A 20,015-nucleotide genomic window follows, 5' to 3' on the forward strand; every position below is an offset into this window, starting at 1 on the left:
GGGGAATTAGACTATGACCGGGAAAACACCTCATACTGGGAGGATGACTCCCATTCTGATTCAGGGGTGTCTATGCTGGTAGATGTGGTCAGGGAGACTTTGCATCTGCAGGAAACAGCTAATCCAGTGACTAGTTCAGTTTCTTTCTTTAAACGTAAGAAGACCCATGTATCTGTTGATAAAGGCTATCCATTGCTGAATGACCCAGATGTTTGCTGGGTTTCAATCAGAGTATTTGTCTGAAGCTAGTTCTTTAGCTGATCACAATTTGGAGGCTCTGACCTATATAGGTGTGGCCTCCATTCCTGAAGTACAAACCACCTTGTAGGGGGTTCTTCGCATACAGCCTCCTTATGTCCCGCCGGTTCCTCCTTGAGACTTGAATTTAGTTTTGGAGGCATTTCAAAAGGCACCTTTTCAGCCATTGGAATCTGTAGAATTGCGATACCTCACCTTGAAGGTTGTTGTTCTTTTGGCCATTGTCTCGGCCAGAAGAGTATCTGAGTTAGCAGCTCTTTCTTGTAAATCTCCGCTTCTCATTTTTCATGAAGATAGGGTGGTGTTACGCACTAAACCTTCCTTCATCCCAAAGTGATATCGGCTTTCCATATTGACATATTGACCAGGATATTGTCCTTCCAGCCTTTCGCCAGGCTTCAGCTTCTTCCTTTAACACTGTTGGATGTGGTGTGTGCGTTATGCATTTACTTGGAGCGCACTGTGTCTTTGAGGCGTATGGATTCTTTTTTGGTGTTGATTGATGCTCCAAAAAGAGGATGGCATGCCCCTAAGGGATCCTTTGCTAGATGGGTCACTTCTGCCATTCGACAGGCATATTTGTCTCCAAATGTGACGGTTCCGGCTTCAATTCTGGCTCACTCGACTCGTGCTGTCGGGGCTTCTTGGGTTGTGTGGCATTCCGATGCTTTTTCCCCTTAACTTGGCTTGCTTTGGTAGATCCCAGCGGTAATGGCATCCCCCAGATTGCTGAAAAGGAAATACGATTTTTACTCACCGTAAAATATTTTCCTTGGAGTCCATCTGGGGGATGCTGGGATTCCTCCCTTGTTTGGTTTCATACTAGTTACTTGTTGGTTTTCTGGTTTCTCAGTTCCTCCGAGGGTCCTTCTTCGGCTTTGTTAAACATAGACTGAGGTTCTAGTGGAAGGGCAGGGGTTATATACGGGGGCAGTCTTAATTAGATAGTGCCCGGCTCCACAGCTCACTATACATACATAACCCAGAGGTAATGGCATCCCCCCAGATGGACTCCAAGGAAGAGATTTTACGGTAAGTAAAAATCATATTTTCTCTGAAATCACAGTAACCCGGACAATTGTATTTAGCCTCTGCTTTCTGTAATCAACATATAATACAATGTCCATTTACTGCAATGTGCTCTGTTATCCCTTTGTGGAGTATAACTCCTCTAATACTCACTGATACTTATATTTTCTTCAAAAATAGAAGGGGAGAATGAATGCCAACCTCTGGACAAGAGAATAGATGAGTTTGACCCCAAAGCCACCAGGACTCTCTTCATCAGTAACTTGGAGGAAACCATCACCCGTCTTGACTTGCATAACGTTTTCCAGCGATTCGGGGAGATTGTGGTAAGTCTGCTCTGGGCTGTTCTGTAACCTGTGGTCCCGCCAGATCCCGTCCCTCCTAGTTAGGCCACTAAATCTACATCAGACTTCTTGCAGTCTTTACCCACCCCTCCAATCTGATTCCTTGCTGTTGGCTGTCACTTGATATCCATTTGTCTAGCTGTCCTCTTGTGTCTCTCTGTGTCTAATCCGGTTTAGTTGCAGCCATCTCAGCTGGGTTTCATGTTGCTATTGATTTGACTCTATTCCTCTCTTCTCCTGTCCAGGATATTGACATCAAGACGGTGGATGGGGTTCCTCAGTATGCGTTTATACTGTATTCCGATATCACAAGCGTCTGTAAAGCAATCAATAAGATGGATGGAGAATATCTGGGGAAAAAACGGTTGAAGGTATACAGCTCAACGTTTTCACACTTTATTTTTTACTATTATCCACTGCTGAGGTCAACTGTGGAAAAATCAAACTAACATCATTGTTCTAGGTATAATGATACCAAAGTTCTCTTTGGTACCTGATTCTCTCTGCAGTTAGATTTGTTCTGCTGGGGCTTTGCAGCAGATGCCAGTGAAGAATAACCATTGTATTCTGAACTTCATTGTTTTTCTTTTTTCTTTCATTAGGGGGGACAGTGACAACGCTGGGGTATAGGCTGTGCAGAAGGACTGGGCACCAACAGTCTCTGACTTCCCAGCCTCCTTCTCTCCTATACCCCGCCTCCAATCGCAGGCAGGCCAGTTTGCATTTGTTCCGGCAGGAGCCGGGCACACTTATAACAGGTGCTGCTTATGCAGCCTAAGGGGTCAATCCTATTAGGTGCAAAGGGTGCGATGTGCCGTTGCAACGACGTTTAAATGCCGGCACCGCATCTCGCACCCTGCGCTACCCGTCTCGAGCCTAGATTCTCATAATTTTGCTCGGAGCCCTATGGGGCTGCAAGCAATATCAGGCGAATCTGGGCTGCCGTAAAGTGCGGCCCCTGCCGCGATGACTCGCACCGGCGAGATCATCGCTGCTAATAGGATTGACCCCATAATCTTTATTTTGAGTGCACAGAGTAGAGCGTCCTATAGGACGCTCCGTGCTGCCGCTCCATCACCCCCGGTGGTTACGGCACTGGCAAACGGGTCAGCGACCTTGACTGGGTCCTCTACATGCACAGAGGACTCCCTGACGGTCCCATTCACAGCCTCCAACCAGAAGCAAGCTTGGGTGGTTACAGCTGCTTAACCGTTTAACATCCCATGCTTCCCCCCTCCCTCCTACGGATGCCCACCCTGCCACGGTTTACAGTCTAATCTGCAGCCACCTGTTTTGGAGCTGCTATGCTTCAGTTCTCTCTTCCAGTCAGTTCAGGATTGGGCGCAGGTGTCCCACTCCTTCCAGTAACTGCTGGATAAGGAGAGACACGGACCATCCAGTCGGAAAAGCACTACCCTCCGTGCCTCGGACTCTGTGGCTTACTCAGACCTTGAGGAGTTCGGGTCTGTTATTTCAGATGTGGCGACCTCCACTGTCCAGGAGGAGTCCTCGTCTCTAGTAGTTGTAGTGGCCTTGGTTAAGGTGGTTAACTTAGTCCTGCAAATCGAAGTCAAGGAACCGGCACCTAGGTACAGGGCTCCGGTTTTTCAAGCTGCGAAAGTGAGTTTCAGTTAATTTCTCAGCTAAGTAAGAATGGCTTGAGAACCCTCAGCGGAGGCTTGGACCATTCCTGACGGACTCTGTCAGGCCTCCAAACGGATGACGGCCTTTTATCCGCTTCTTGCTGAACAGTGTCACAAATAGGAGTCTGCTCCCCTCGGTTGACACACATTGCCCACCTAGTTAAGAACTCTATCCTTCCTATCCCTACTTCAGCTTCCCTTAACGATCCGACGGATAGGAAGTTGGAGACCTTACCTAAGGTTTTTTATACCCATGCAGGTACTATCACACGTCGGCACAACGGCAGTTGGATGGATGCCCTAGAAGAGGGCCTCTCCTGTGGTACTCCCAGGAACCAGTTATAGTCCCTAGTGGCGCACATTAAGGAGGCTGCCTTCTATCTGGATGAGACGGCTCTTGACACTAGTATGTTAACCTCCAATGTGTCAGCTTCCTCCGTTGCTGCTAGGAGAGCCCTTTGGGTTCGTACCTGGCACGCTGACTCAGATTCTAAGAAGGCTCTCGAGGCTCTTTATTATTTTGGGGGTATTTTCTTTGGTCCTGAATTAGACAAGATTATTGCCTCAGTTGCGGAATCGAAGAAGCCATTTTCTCCCTTTTGCGGCAGGGTTGGGTTATGAGCATCTAATTGTCACTCCTTTTGTATGCAGGGAAATGCCTAGGGCCAGCATTTCTCCAGGGTTCTTCAACCAAGGGCTCTAAGCCCCGCAGCAAACAACCCTGGGTTGCCATATGCCATACCACCAAACCTGCTGGGGTGGACCTCCACCTGGGGCACCCCAGCGTAGGAGGCCGGCTTCTACTTTTCTCCCAGACCTGGCTGGCGACCATGTCAAACGCCTTGTTACGAGGAGTGGTTTCTCTGGACTACGCTCTACTCTTCTGGGAGCATCTTCCAACCCAGTTCTTTTCCACAGGCCTTCCAGTGTTTCTTGGAAAAGCAAGAGCCCGGCTGGAGTGCATTGTCTCCCTTCTGGTCTCCAGAGTAATTGTCCCAGTACCCCGGTCTCTGAGAGGCACGGGATTCTATGCCAACTTCTTCTTGGTTCAGAAGTCTGATGTGTTCTTTTTGGGCAATACTCATTCTAAGGTTTATCGACCACATTCCCCAGGTTGCGCATGGAATCTTGGCATTCCATCATTCTGGAGCTGGAACTGGGGGATTTCATGGTCTCCTTGTTACATGTTTCTTTCCGGATCAGTCACCGGAGATTCCTCCTGTCAGCAGTCCAGGTGGTCCATTAACAATTTTGGTCTTTGCCATTTGGTTTTCCACGGCTCCTTGTGTCTTCAGGACAGTCATGGCAGCTCTTTCACGGATTCTTCCCTACCTGGACAATTTTCTTATCCTGGCACTGTCCGCAGATGTCCTCAAGGAACATGTTCGTCTAGCGATATATCTTCTCCAGTCTCGCGAGTGGTTCATCAGTTTAAAAAAAAAATAATTAAATTCCGTCTCAGCAGATGCTCCACCTGGGGGCCTTACTGGACTCCACTGTTCCAAGGCTCTTCCTTCAAGTGGGCAGACTTCCGGACCTTCAGGACAAGATGCACAAGATTAGCAGGTTCTTGCATCACCGCCGAGTGTACATTCACTCCTGCATGCGGATTTTGGGCTCACTTGTCTCCACTTTCGACAGGGTGGCATATGCCCAGTTTTCCTCCCAGCCGCTTCAGAAAGAAGTTCTGACCCGATGGAACGCATCCTATCTCCATATCAGGAAGCAAACCATCATCCTCTCTTGGGAGGTCTGGCTCTCTCTCTCTTGTGGTGGCTCCAGGGGTCCCACTTGGACAAGGGCTGCCCCCCCTTTTGGATTAAGAATCGGGTACTGCTCACCACCGACGCCAGTCTGCACGGGTGGGGGCAGTAACCTGCCAGCAGTCCCTTCAGGGTCGGTGGATGGTTCAGGAGAGCAGCCTTCCATTCAACATTCTGGAGCTCCGAGCAGTCTTTCAGGCATTGTATCTAGCGCAACTGCTCCTACAGCATCGCTCAATCCAACAATGCAACTGCCGTTGCCTATATCAATCTTCTGGGAGGCAGTTGTGGTGCCATGGAGGAGGTTGGTCACATGCTCAGCTGGGCAGGGTTTCATCTTCCGGCTGTCTTAATTCCAGGGGTCCATAATTGGGAAGCTGATTTCCTAACCCGTGAAGATGTTCATTCAAGCAATTGGGCTCTTCATCCAGATGTCTTTCAGCTTTTAGTTCTTCACTGGAACCTACCAGGCGTTGACTTGATGGCGTCTCAACACAACCAGAAGCTGCTGAGCTACTTTTCTCGCACCAGATATTCAGAAGCTTTTCTGGTGGACGCCTTAGCGGTTCGGTGGGTCTTTCGGGGGTGGGGTATAGGGGAGAAGGCAGTCGGGTTGCCTGGGAAGTCAAAGACTTTGACTGATTGATTACCAGTCCTTCTGCACAGCCTACATCCCAGCGTTGTCCCTGTGTCCCCTATGGAACTCGAAGAAAAGGATTTAACTAGGTAAGAACATAAATCTCCTTTTTCCTATCGCCTGCACAAAAATTGCCTTTGTTCCAGTTCTGTTTCTAATAACAACATACAGATCCAGGCTGCCTTGATAAAGCTGTTTACGCAGTGAAACGTGCACGTTGGCGTTTCAGCAGGTCCACTGTGTAATCTGAAAGAGGATGTATATTAACTCCCTGTGTTGGTTTATCATGTATATTGTTAATGAGGTGGCTTTAGCTGTGAGTCTCACAGCATAGCTAACAAAGACTGACATTGCGTAATACTGGTAGTAATGAGTAGAATCTTGTTATATGCTGTGTGAATTATTAAACTAAGTGATAACAGTATATAAAGCCTATCATTTCTCCTTCATCCACTAGGAGTTCAAGACAGTGGGGTATAGACGGTGGTAGAGTAGAGCCTGGCACCTTAAATAATTTAGAAGTGTGACTGGCTCCTCCCCCTCTATGCCCCATCAGCCCCAGTTTTTAGAATGTGCCCGAGAGAGCCGGTCGCACATCAGGCTGTCTCCAGCCTTTTTCATATTTTTTTAATTTTTATAACACTGAGGACAGGCAGGCTGCTTGCTGTGGCAGTCTGCCTGCTACGTGGGAGCCGCCGGGAAGGGCACCACACGGCTACTGCAGCCTGTGTCCGGTGACCCTGAGGAGGGGGCACACACAAAGGAGTCATCGGACCCAGAGAAGACCCGCCACTGCTGACACCGGCATGTGTCCGGGTTCCTCTCCGCCCCCTCAGCCCAGCATCCCGGCCGCAGCAGCTGTAAGTATGCACTGCTCCTGATTAGCAGGAGCAGTGGAAGTATAGCTGGGCTCAGTGACACTGTCACTGTTAGGAGGGCCCGACTTTCCCCTGCCCCCGCACCACCCTCTCCCCGACTTCGGATACCAGGTCAAGGGGGTCACCAGGTGCTGTAGTCACGAGGGCGCAAATTACAGCCCCGGTCGTCGCTGGGGCTGCTGGAGGCGCGTCATGCAATCTAGCGGCGCCTATTATAGTCGGGCTCCCTCCTCACTGCCGCGCTGTGTGCACCACGCGGCTGTCGGCGCTGCTGCATAGGAGAGCTCGTTAGCAGCGCCGATCGCGCTTGCCCTCCTCACACAAGGCGGGCTGCTGTGGCTAATAAGTCCCGCTGTCTTAATAAGCGCACGGACCCGGCGTCGAGACCCGCCCTAAACAAACACTTATGGCGCGTCCTGCAACAGCGGCGCCATTTGTAAGGGTTCTCCCCCTTATTGCTCCGCAGCAGCAATAGCCGGCAAGCACAGCGCTGAGTCATTTCACTGGAGCAGTGGACATCAGCTGACGCTCTCCTCTCCTGCTTAGCAGGAGAGGTGTCCTTTTAAGAGTATGCAGTGCGGACCAGCGCCTGCAAGGGAGCGCGCTTCATCCCCTTAAGGAGAGGGAACAGCTTACAATATAAACAACTCCCCCTTTTATTAAGAGTGGTCCGTTGTGTAGCACAGCGCTGACTCACTCCTGCTCGGGGACGAAAAGGGTCCCGCCGCTGGCTGAGTCCGGGTCTCCTGCCCCTCCCCCCACAAGGGGGAGATGTGTATTGAAGCTCCGTTAACTGTAGGTCAGGTAAGTGACAGACGGCTGACTGCGCTGTCACTTACAAAAAGCGCTGGAGCTCTCACTGTAGGTACAGCGCCAGTCGCACTGAGGCAGCCTGTATATATTTAACAGGGCAGCACAGACTGTGTAATGGTTAGCATTGCTGCCTCACAGCACTGAGGTCATGGGTTTGTTTCCCACTATGACCCTGTGTGGAGTTTGTATATTCTCCCTGTGCTTGCGTGTGTTTTATAACAGCGTAGCTGTTAGCCTGCTGAGGCGGTGCTTTAATGTATAAGCTCTGGCGCTAGCTACTTCGGGGCACTTGTGTATAAGCCGCTTCGGCGCCCTCCACAGCAGTATAGCTCATTGCCCTAACACCTGCTGCTCTGATGGATATGTCTAGCCTTTTGCTGCCCCTCCCTCAACCTTGCGCTTAGCAGGTGCACTATGACTCCGCTTTATGCGGTTCTGTTGAGGGGACAGCTTATGTTAGCCGGGACTCTTCCAGGCTAGCGTGGACATTTTGCGCACACAGCGCGGTATAACTTTACCCTAGCGCAGTGTAAGAGTCATCTCTGTCACTTCTGCAGATCGCTCCCCGTGTCCCGGCGCCTACAATGTACGTGTTGTGTGTGTGTGTGTGTGTGTGTGTATGTAGATGTATATGTAATCCCATATAGGGATGTATGTATATATGTGTGTGTATGTGTATATATATATATATATATAGTGTATGTATGTGTATACCTTTTTTCTACTCTGCTAATCGGGTGGTCTATGGACAAGCCTTATTCCAGAGAGGTTAATTAGCACACTGCGCAAGGTTGACAAGCGTTCCAGTGCACGCTTTGGCAGCACATATACAAAAATATTGTAACGATATCTGTGGGTGAGGAGAACTCTCCATTGGGTTGGGTCTCAACCCAGCGTTGGCTGAGGGGGCAGGCCTTGGGTCAGGTCCTCCCGAATCATCCATTCTCAGGAACGAGAATCCCATATTGGGCTTACCATCCCTGTGGCCCAGCATTAGAGGCCGGGACGGCCACTTTAGCTGTGTTAATAACAACGGCAGGCCTTTATCCCCTGTTTAGATGGGGGGATTGCGCTGTGGTTTTTCCCAAGGAACAGGTCTCCCTTTTAATTTGTTGGGAAGGCTCTGTTAGAATACAGCTCACTTTTTGGGGACAGTAATCCCTTAAGTTTGTGGATTGTTACTCTTCTGCACACATATATAGCTCAACTGATTAAGGCGAGCACTCCAGTAACAGAAGGGTCCCAGGTTCGGTACCAGTCTGGGACAGCACGCTGATAAAATATCCTGCCCATTACACCGTAGCAGGCTGATGGCTACACGCAACACTTGAGCAGTCTCCCTGCGTTGAGGTAAGCCACATGTATTTATACTAAGCCCTGCTATAGAACATATACGTGTATTGCTCATGTTCTAATTTTAAATATTATCGCACCTACTAATCTTGTATGTAGGTATGCATATGTGGAGATATATATATATCGCTTCTTATCCTTATAAGGCAGAGGTAGGATCTGTTATCAGTCTTATGTCTGGTACTTAGCTTATTTAAAAGAAGAATTCTGCAATTGAAGTCTGGACTCTCCTCATCCAGTAGTTGGTACAATAACTCCGCTTTACACCATCTCTCCCTAAGGATTTGTATGTGGGTGTGTGTACGTACCTATATTTCCACGGATGGGAAGCCGCCTGCGATTACCAAAGCTGTCAGCCTATCCATATATATGTGTGTATATATATATATATATATATATATATATATATATATATATTAAATGGTGGCTCTGTAGACTAGAGTCATGTTCTGCAGCTTACATAGTGATAGACATTGCTTCTATTATGAACCCTATACATGACTGGGGCCTTCTTGTATATAAAGATATGTACTTACATCCTCCTGGGGTTATAGTTCCTTCTTGTTAGTCCCTATCTATGGCGCCCCCCTTTAGGGTGATCTATGATTATTTTAACTTTGCACTTGGTAGCAAACTTATAAGACACTGAGAATGCAGGATATAGCAGGACATATATAAATATAGCATGCTGATCTCCCGATGCAGGAGTCTGACAAGTTAACTTGCTATGTTGGCACTACTCTTCCTTTCAAAGAGATGGCCTTCTTATGCAACTATGTTTGTCTGTATGTACGGGTGTATATATACTGATATATTCCCATTCCTTGTATGCATATTTTGTAATAATTGGCAAAACCTGGTTTTTAACCCTATTGGTTATCAATACAGATATGTCCCTTCCTTTCTCGGGATAACTAATGCACTCTGTCTATGTACAGGTACCCTTCTCAGTATAGATTCCGGTACTCCATATTATTGTCTTGTCACATATCTCAATAACATGAGTCTCTAAAGGGCCCCTGGGTACATTCTATCTGTATATAGAGAATCCAGGTTCTATTCTGTAATCAGGGATTCATTTGTTAAATTACATGAAGGCCTAGGGCCCCCGCCGATATAGGCAGGGTCAGGCCTGGATTTTATTAGATTGATGGGCGTAATACACACTTCTCCATTATAAGTGTTAATGTACTGATACTTAAACTAGTAGACCGTTTTGTGGTATAGGTATAATGTGTATATGGATACACATCCCTAATATAACAAGCTCAGGTATAGAGTCCTGTTGAACGACCTTCCTGCCTCCACTAACATTTTGCTAGTTTATACAGTGTTTTCTACTGCAACATCTCCAGACTGAAGTCCGTGCTGTAGAGCATTGGGTCTTAGCCCACTGAAGCTATTCCCTATACCTGACGGGGCAGGTTGCTGTGAGATGAAAAAGGTCAGTGACATTCTACATAGCGTCCAGAGGGCTTTTGGCCGCTCACAGGTAAGCGGGCTTACCCCACTAATGCTCAACCTGTCATTGCATAGCCGCTTTCTCCCTTATGCACCCTAGCTGTGGTCCTAGCAGCCATCTGCTCTTTTAATCAGTTGGCTCTACACTTTAGAGCTTCCCTGGTGCATAGTTTCAACATTGAGATTAGTGACACTCTTCTACTAGATCTGTTGGGATTATGGACTGAAGCGCTTTGAGGGTCTAGTGCACATCTTTACATTAAAGTGTGACAGTCAATATGTCCTACGCAGGGGGCCTGGTGGATTTCCTGTTCAGCCTCTGTGGATGTTTTCATCACATTGACGGGTACCTGACTGGTACCTTCAGGGTTGTCCTAGTGCTCTAGCCTTGTGGTATGGAATGCTTCCCTATATTGGTAGCTTCCTGCGTGGCTGTTGCATCCGTGCTCTATAACTACTAGGGTATCCTGGTTGTTCACCCTATGTTCAGGCCAGCGGTTGGTACTGCCTACGCACTTCCATCATGTTGGAAGTTGTCTGTTGTTTTGGAGTTTGTGGCTGTGATTTGCTTTTCGACTGCAGGTGTTCAGTCGCTGTTTTCTACTCTGTTTTCAGAATGGGTTGTTCTGCTGTCTGACCCTCTGACAGGTATTGTAATCTCAATCCTCTCGAAGCTGCCTCGGCCTCATTCCCAGTGTGATCTCCACTCGTTGGAGACTTCTATGGTCTCTCCCTTCCGCTGGTTTACAACTTTGTAGTAGTTGGACTTCCAGAATGGTTCATGGTGACTGTTCGGCCTTGTCTTTTACCTCTCTGCATACTCTGTTAGGAGTCTGTGGACAGGATCAGCTCTGTTTCTGTAGATTGGTATCGTTATACTTGTATCTTTATGACTATGTCCAACAGTGCTGGTATTCTGCTATCTGCGACTGTTGCAGCTTTCTGTTTCTGAATCTGGTACGGTTTTCTCGAGTTTTGTTCTCGGGTTACTGCCCTTCTCATATGGATTCGGGTTGGAGTTCTCTGCTCCCAACAGTCCGGCTTGGTCTGTTTTCAGCTGAGCTTACAGTGTTAGGATGCTTCTCACCTGAGGGTGTTTTCTCGCTAGCCGCTTATTCCATTCTATTTACGCTGTAAGTTGTGGTATTTCTGTGTCTGTTCCGCAGGGAGTTTTGATTGTCTCCTGGCTCACGACATTTGATCCTCAGCTCTTGCCTTTCCGTTGAACCTCTGGTTCTTGGCGGTCCCTGTTCGGTTGGCCAAAGGGTTGGCATGTTCTCAGCGCTTCCCACCCAGGAGGTTGGCTTTGGGACGTCCCCACTGTCTTGAACTCCAGTGTCCCCTAGTGGATGAAGGAGAAAACAGGATTTTGGTACTTACCGATAAATCCCTTTCTCCGATTCCACAGGGGACACTGGACGCCCGCCCAGCGCTGCATACCTGCCAGTGGTTTTGTTCCTTCTATGGTTGTGTGACTGCATGATTCCCTGCAGTGGTTTCCTCTGTTCTCCTTCAGTCAGTCTTGTTCCGTTCTGTGGTCTTCTCCTTCTCCTCGTTTTCCTGTTGTCCTCCGTCTCTTCTCGGGCTCAGTTCTTAAACTGGGGCTGATGGGGCATAGAGGGGGAGGAGCCAGTCACACTTCTAAATTATTTAAGGTGCCAGGCTCTACTCTACCACCGTCTATACCCCACTGTCTTGAACTCCAGTGTCCCCTGTGGAATCGGAGAAAGGGATTTATCGGTAAGTACCAAAATCCTGTTATCCATTCCCTGTTAAATATCTAAACACTTCCTAATATTTTCATTGTCTCTGAGGTGATATCAGGCAGCGCATACTAGAGACTGCCAGCAGGGAATCATCATCGTTGCAATCTACCATTAACAGCTATCTTTAGACTCTTACACTTTAGAGACCGCTTTTAATTAAGTGGCTGAAGCTGTGACTTTTATAGTACAGTGAATAAAATGAACGTTATGTAGCACAGCTAGTTATGAGCAAGTTCCTATTATATGGTGTGAAGTGAGAGCATTATAAAATGGCAATTCCATCGTAGCAATTCTCCATAACTAAATGCAATCAGTCTAAAGAGAAATAATATAATATGAGTGTCAAATAAACTTAAAACAACACTATAATTTATTATTTTGGTGTTATTATATAATTACTATATACTGCTTTTGATGCCAACTCTAACAGGATGGATTAGAGACTGCTTACAGTAGTAGTGAATGAACATTACCACTACTAATTATATTTTAACGATCCTTTTTGATAATATCACATGTCCGTAACATCCATCAATGTAATATCAGTATTTTATGGATTAACGTATAAATAAAGGATGTTGACTAATGAACAAGTTTTCCTGTAGATACAGACAGGAATTATAAATCAATACTAGGTGAACTATATCAATTATTGCAGGTGACCATCATCCTAGCTATTTATACACCACCCTCATTTGTGATTTATTGTATTACAGAGTAGTACCCAATATTAATCAAAACTAACCAGTGGACTTTGCTTTTTTTACTCACACAATTTCTATCTTTTTGCACATATTTTGCGTATATGTCCAGTTTTTTAACCTCTATATTTCACTGTATATTCAAATAGATTGGGACTATTTTAATTTAAATGAATTAAAAGTTAAATTTTAGAATATCTTCTATTCTCTCTGTGCGCCCATCCCATACAACCCCTTGCCCCCTTTTCTTTTTGTGGGGTATAATCTAATTTGGTTGATTTTGGGCTGCACCCCCAGGTTGTTGAAATTTTTTACAAATGTAATTTACATGGGGTCTAATACATGACAATATTATATTAATCAGTACAGTGGGCCTAATTCAGACCCTAGGCCAGTGTGCATGCGCACGACGGAGCCGGCTCCGTCATGCGCGTGCGCAAGACCCGGATAGCGACGGGCAAGCCGTCGCTATGGGTCTCGCTACAAAGGGGGCGTGCTGTCGATGGTGAGTGACAGCACGCCCCCTTTGGTGGGCGTGCCGGGGGCGTGGCTGGCCAGACTGAGGCGTTCCCATGGGAACGCCTACCGTCTGGGGCCGGCCCCACTGACATCACAAGTGATGTCAGTGGGAGTGCTTTTGGCTCTGATAGAGCCAAAAGCACTCCAGGGCTTGCGGCAGCGAGACCCTACCACAAGGGTCTTGTCGCAAGCCCGATGGTCGCGATGGTCTTGACCATCGCGACCATCATTTTGGCCGCTCTTAAATTCAGAGGGACGGCCCTGATTCAGAGCGAGCGCTCTGTCAGAGCGTCCGGCTCTGAATCAGGGCCAGTGTGCAGACACTTCTTTTTCTATTTTACATGATAGTATTTTTTTCCACACCTGCTAAAACCTTTGCACAGTATTGTAAGCAGACAATAGCTGGATGGATTAGGTCCATGATCCGACATGCATATATTTTTGTTACTTATAGGCCAAGTCCATCTAGCAGTCACTGTCCTCCCTTATGTTTTGTAAGAGTGGCGTGACCTCTGTCATATTTTCAAACCTATCCTGTAGGCTTTGTAAGTTAAGACTGAGGAAGGGGTTTGAGGAGAGGAGCTTTTATACTTGACAATTTTAACCAGTTAAGCGCAAGCTTTTACGCCCTCAATACACCCCATGGTCAGCAGTGTCCCCCCAGATGGATTTGGAGAATGGGATGTAATAGGAAGTACCAAAAATACTATTTGTGATTCCATAACTCATTAAAAATATTCTTTCTAGAACCGTAATTGGTTTTAGTTGCTTCTAGTTACTTTATCAGCCTCATTTACGGCTGGTCAAACCTTACGCTGTATGCAGATTTAAGTAGGAGAGAGATGAGAAAAGATGATGATGATGGTATTCAGAGCTGTGGTTTTGTAGACATATTCATAGATTAGTTAATATATAATGTGTTTTGGGAGTTGTTGTAGTCTCCTTACCGGTGCACTAGTACCAAAACCCCTCTCTGATTTAATACGTGTATAGTAATCATTTCTCAAAATGCATGAGTGTGGGGGTCCAGCAGCAGCAGCGGGTGGGGTTAAGGCTTATTAGGTGCGTTGCATTGTGTCAGTGAATACAAAACCTTCAATTTAGGATTAGGCTGTCATTTATTGTGAAGTAGGATTAGAGCCTATAGAAAAAGAGCATAACACGATGTGTAACGTATACAGCAATCTACTAGATCAGGGCTTGACAAATTATTCTAATATCTAGGAGCCAGGATGAAATTGTAGGAGCCAGACCACCGCCCCCCATAAAATTACAGGAGTAAGGAGCACAGCTCTGTGTGTTATGCAACTGTTACACACACTATACTAGTCCACAAAATGGTCACAGTTGAATGGATACAGTAAAATGGAGGCCCCCTCACTGCTCTGCACAGCTCCCCTGCTCCACCCCCCCTTCCCCTGCAGTAATAACGGTGCCAGAAAGTACAACAAAACCCCCCTCCCCTCGTGGTCACACCACTATCCCTCTGTAGCCGCTCCGGAATCCATGGCCACGCATAGACCCTACTACCAGAGAGCTCTATACAGCCGGAGATAGGAGACAGTAGACAGCCGGGACGTACAGGAAGATCAGCGTAGACTGGGACAGACAGCAGGGATCAGAGCAGGCCAGGATGGAGAGTGAGTCGTCAGTGCAGGCCGGGACGGACAGAGGCACAGCAGTCACCGCAGGTGGCACTCAGCACATGCACTTCTGTTCATGATATGAACACCGCAATACTATAGGCACGAATCTCCGCTGGAGCTGATGAGGATCTGCTTCCTCCCTCATTGTAAAATCTAGTAGCTAGGCAGCAAAATCTGGTAGCCATGGCGACCTGGCCCCCGGGATTTGTCGAGCCCTGTACTAGATACTGTTAAGTAAAGTTCTGAGTATAAAGATCGCCTTTATACTGGGTGTGGATTGAAAGATCTACAGTAAAAAGGTAGACAATGTTTTAGATAGACACCATATGTTAGACAGACAAAAGGTCGACCGGTACAAATGGTCGACAAGGTCAAAAGGTTGACACAAAAATGGTCAACACATGATTTATTTTTTTTTCTAATCTTAATGTTCACCCTAACCCTCCCTCCTGGTGCCTATCCCTAACTGTCGGGGTAGGTGCCTGACCCTAACCGTCCCTTCTAGTGCCTAACCCGCCAGTAACCACATAACCGTTGGAGTAAGTCCCTAACCGTCGGGGTAAATGCCTAAGCCTCCGGTAACTGCCTAATCCTAAAAAATAAAAATGCACCATTTTTGTATTGACATTTTGACACTGTCAACCTTCTTACATGTCGACCTTTTGTCCCTGACGACCTATTGTCTGTCTATCTAGACATTGTCAACCTTTTTACTGTAGATCTATAGACCAGATCCCCTTTATACCTTCACCTGTAAGACTACAACTTACAGTACTGTCTTTGTTCACAGCTGGGATTTGGGAACAGCATGCCTACCAACTGTGTGTGGATAAGCGACCTGCCCTCCGGCGTCACTGAAGAGTATTTAAGACACTATTTTAGCCGTCATGGGCCTGTGCTAAAGGTAAGTGGGGTTACACTATTCCATCTTCTTACATCTTTCCTGTCCTTTACTCCTTTAGATTAGTTACATATATTGTCAGACATAATGGTCGCAGTAACAGGATCAGGGTTGGCTGGTTAAAACCACCTTGGTTTAAACCAAAATTTATTTATTTAAAAAAAAAAAAACTCTCTGGGTTTTTTTTATTATTCCACATTCTTGTTGCTTGTGGTCTTCATTTGAGTGAGCTTAACCATTACAGTAAATTCACACACACAGCAGAGAAATAGGGAGGGTGAACCAGATCAGAGAGGTACGAAACCTGCCTAGCATCAGCTAACACTTCACAAACTCCTCCCCTAACAATCCTATAGGACAGGAGAAATCCACAACTAAGAGGCAATACACAGAGAAACACCTCATGGTTTAATCTCCTTAATGTTTATTTCAATTCAAAACCTTCATTCCTACTGAGATGAGTGGAAAGAAAAAAGATTAAGGTGCCCATACACGGGACGATTTTAGGCACGGTTTGCATGAAAACGACGCATGGGAATGATACATCGTTTAAAAACGTGCAGCTTCCAGGAACGATAACGATCCGATGCGTGGTCCTGCGGGTTGTATGTCGTATCCTTAGATCTTACCTACAGCAGGTAAGATCTGGCAATCTCGTTAATGAGATTAAGATCGTTGGTCAGATCGTTTGTCAGATTGCACAGGTTATGCAAGATATCGTTTGTCCAGGTCTGCCAGGGGAGCTGCCGGGGAGTTCAAGGGAAGTCATTAACGACATTGCATCGTTTGCGAGTCGTACACTGTGTGGGCACCTTTAGTCTGGCTCTCTTTGAATGAGATAAAAAAAAAATCCTAATAACTGTGGATTGTTAATGTTAGAAAACATTAGTATGAGTCTCCCATATCCAAATATTCCGAAATACAGAATATTTTTAGCATGACTGAGATAGTGAAATCTTTGATTTTTGATGGTTCAGTGTACATAAACTTTGTTTAAGCCACAAAATTATTAAAAATAAAGTATAAAATGACTTATAGGCTGTATGCATAAGGTATATATGAAACTAAATGAATTTCATGTATGTACACAAACTTTGTTTGAGCCACAAAATTATTGAAAGTATTGTATAAAATTACTTTCTGGCTGTGTGTATAAGGTGTATATGAATCATAAATGCATTCTGTGTTTAGATTTGGGCCCTTTTCCTAAGACATTTCAATATGGTATACAAATATTCCAAAATACGGAATATTCCAATATCCAGGATATTCCAATATCCAAAATAGCCTTAGTCCCAAGCATTTTGGATATGGGAGACTCAACCTGTATTAATATAATATGCTAAATATTATTTTTTTCCATTTAAACATTAATGCAAAAAAACCTGATTTAAATAAATAAAAAAAACTGTTTAAACCAATTAAACCATTATTTTTTTAACCCTGAACAAGATGGACTTATTCTGCTCCCCTGTGTTTTTTCCTGATAATTTCTATGTGGTTTTACCGCCTGTCTTAAGGACCCCATAGACGGGACGATAAAGCAGGCGATCCGACTGATTGGTGCGATTTGCTTGCTATATTGCACCGTATATGGCCCTGATGTCGGGCCAAGCTCGCTCCCGCGGGGTCGTACATCGCACCCCCTGATCTTTCTGCAGAACCATAAGATCAGGGGATGCAATGTGTGATCCCATGGATTGCTCTGCGGGTGAGAGGGGGGGAGCCGGCATATCGGGCGGTGGGCCACTCGATCGCGCCATGTGCGCAAACCGCCCGATATGTCGGACGACGGATCCCCTGTCGCCTCGCAGGGGGGTGTTTAGGGTTTCAAGGAAACAGGATGATGAGCCCCTGTGGCACATTTAACACCATCCCCCTCAGACCAAATGCTTGATTAACATGTGACTAACTCCCTCAAAATGCCACACAAACATGCTCTGCCATTGTTACACTATCAGTCTTGCCAATAATGCTAGACATGTGAGCTTCAGCTTTTCGAGGACAGTTGTTTCTGGAGATTTTGCAGCGTGCACTCATATTTACCATCGCTCATGGATAATTTCTTGAAGAGGCTGGTCATTACGTCTTTAGAAATATTGAAAAACAATAGGCAATTAGGCCACTCAAGCAAATAGCAGGATCTATGTTGATGTGTGAATTAGAGGACGATCATTGCGCACTTCAGATATTGTTGCAGTTGCTGCTGATTTTTGGTAAGGAAAGTGTTAATTGGTAATATAATGTTATATGCTTCTGTTTTGTGGTCTGCCTATTAGGGTGGTCTAAATGATATCAAGGGCTCACATAAAATTCCATCTTGTTCCATTGTCTCAATTATTGTTTGAGTATGAAAAGGCAAGATATGTGCTCGTAAAGAGCAAGACTCACTTTATTGATGTTAGGATATTCATACAGCTTCTGGGAATTACTGGATGTTGAGCAGGCAGGCTGAGTGTGATTCACAGGAATAGCAATACCATGGCACACCAGGATGTAGCTTTACACATTCACCTGTCTGTGAAATATTATTGTATTAATGGTTTCCTTATTGATAAAAATGTATAAATCCAGAAAGTCTGTTTGTCTTCTAGTATTTGGACATGGAGACGAGATTGTGTCGTTTTTTTTGATTTGTGTTAAAAAGTCTTGAAGTGATTCTTCTGTCCCTATTGCTCATCAAAAAGACATTGAAACAGATACATTTTTTATTTTTTTTTAAACAGTAGATTTTTATTGTTTCAAATTATATGGGAAAACTTGGGGTACGAAACAGATACATTTATTGAGTAGAGTGTTTGCCCTTGTTCCTTGTTTAAGCCAGGTGTAGTGTTCTTTCCAGTGGCTAATAAACATGTTGTCGTAACTGGGGTCAAAGCTGGTACCCATCGCTGTGCCTTGCAGTTACAAGACAGATTTGATTCTTAATCCATGCAGAATTATCTATGAATATGAACAGATTGCCTTGAATAATGTCGTGGGTTTTCGGTCCAAAAAGCATTTGATGCTGTTAGTCCCTGTTGATGGTTGATCACGGTATAAATTGATGCCAGCCTTAAGTACTTTTTCCAGTAAATCTAGTCCAATGTATGTAGGTCCTGTGTAGTGTCAGTTATGTAGGTTGGATGTGTTGCCACAAGATTCTGTGAAAAATGATCAATGTATTATGATAGATTTTCTAAGATTGTGCTGATCCCTGAGATGATGACGTCTTCTTGGTGTTTGAGCGGGTGTTCTTATGGGTCTTGGGGAGGCAATGGAAAACTGATATAACCGGGTGATTGTTGGCGATACAGCCTGACTCATATTTATTGAGGATGCCTCATTTGACAGTAGTTTCTGCATACATTTATGAGAAACCGGTTTGATAAATATTCCCCATAATCTTCATATATTGTATGTTAAGAGAGCTTTGCGTATCACCTGAGCTGGCAGTGGTGTCCTTAGAAGCTGTGTTACTTATGGGTGTTATATATGTCATAGCAGTTCCTCTGTCAATCCCAGTCAGGTATCGTTGATTGCGAGAACCCGTATTTTGAGTCAGAATCCTCATACAATTGAGACTAGAAGAACGTTGATCTTTTACCAAGTCCCCAGTGGATGAAGCTCTTATGTGTACTCTCTTCGTTTTGTTTTCTCCCGACAGGTGGTGAATGATCAAGTGAAAGGCATGGCTCTGATTTCCTTCAAAGAGAGTGGTGTTGCCCAGACAGCTGTAGAAAAGTCCAAGTGGAAGATAATTTGTGGGAAAGAGATTAAGGTGCGCACAGAACACCCTAATGGTGACAGTGTATCAATATTAAATCCTGATTTATATGTTTCTAAATGTTTGTCAGGGGATTAAGAAACACTGGTATATAAACCCGGCTATCCTTGCATTATGTAGTGAAGCGCCAACCTTGTATCTCTGAGCGTCTTGATGTTGTCATTTCTAGAAACTTTTCTTGGTACTGTTAAACCTTTGCACCATGATAACTAACATATTCCTGGGGTGCTGTCTCAGTTTCTGAATTACATCTATTTTCTTTATATCTCTATATTAAAATCATTCTGTGAGCGGGCAGCGAAAGATTATTGATTTCTTAGAGATTCTGTTTATATAAATCTCACCATCCACGCATCACATAAGCTTTTCACATTCTGCCCCGATATATGACTTCTCTTTTATCCATGGTGGAACATTTAGAGCACGAAGGGTTGGTGACAGCACCCCGGGCCATTTCACTGGGACTTCGGTTTATGTTTTGGAGTACCCAGCAAAGCTAGGCGGTGTTGTGTTGGATGCCTTTGACAGCCCCGTTTT

General features: G+C 45.5%; 1 protein-coding gene across 2 annotated transcripts in view; it reads left to right on the plus strand.

The window, feature by feature from the left end:
- LOC148443111 (msx2-interacting protein-like) overlaps positions 1 to 20,015 on the plus strand; it is a 103,611-nt gene that overhangs the window by 51,900 nt on the left and 31,696 nt on the right. Inside the window, exons 7-10 of one of the 2 annotated variants that reach the window (XM_088463243.1) lie at positions 1,468 to 1,613; positions 1,877 to 2,002; positions 15,602 to 15,715; positions 19,359 to 19,472. In XM_088463243.1, coding sequence (XP_088319369.1) covers positions 1,468 to 1,613; positions 1,877 to 2,002; positions 15,602 to 15,715; positions 19,359 to 19,472 — 500 coding nt within the window. The remainder of the gene's footprint in view (positions 1 to 1,467; positions 1,614 to 1,876; positions 2,003 to 15,601; positions 15,716 to 19,358; positions 19,473 to 20,015) is intronic. The other variant, XM_088463244.1, reaches the window with a different exon arrangement.

Source organism: Taudactylus pleione, unplaced genomic scaffold (assembly GCF_031769625.1).
Source record: "Taudactylus pleione unplaced genomic scaffold, aTauple2 ptg001334l, whole genome shotgun sequence".
NCBI classification, from domain to species: domain Eukaryota; kingdom Metazoa; phylum Chordata; class Amphibia; order Anura; family Myobatrachidae; genus Taudactylus; species Taudactylus pleione.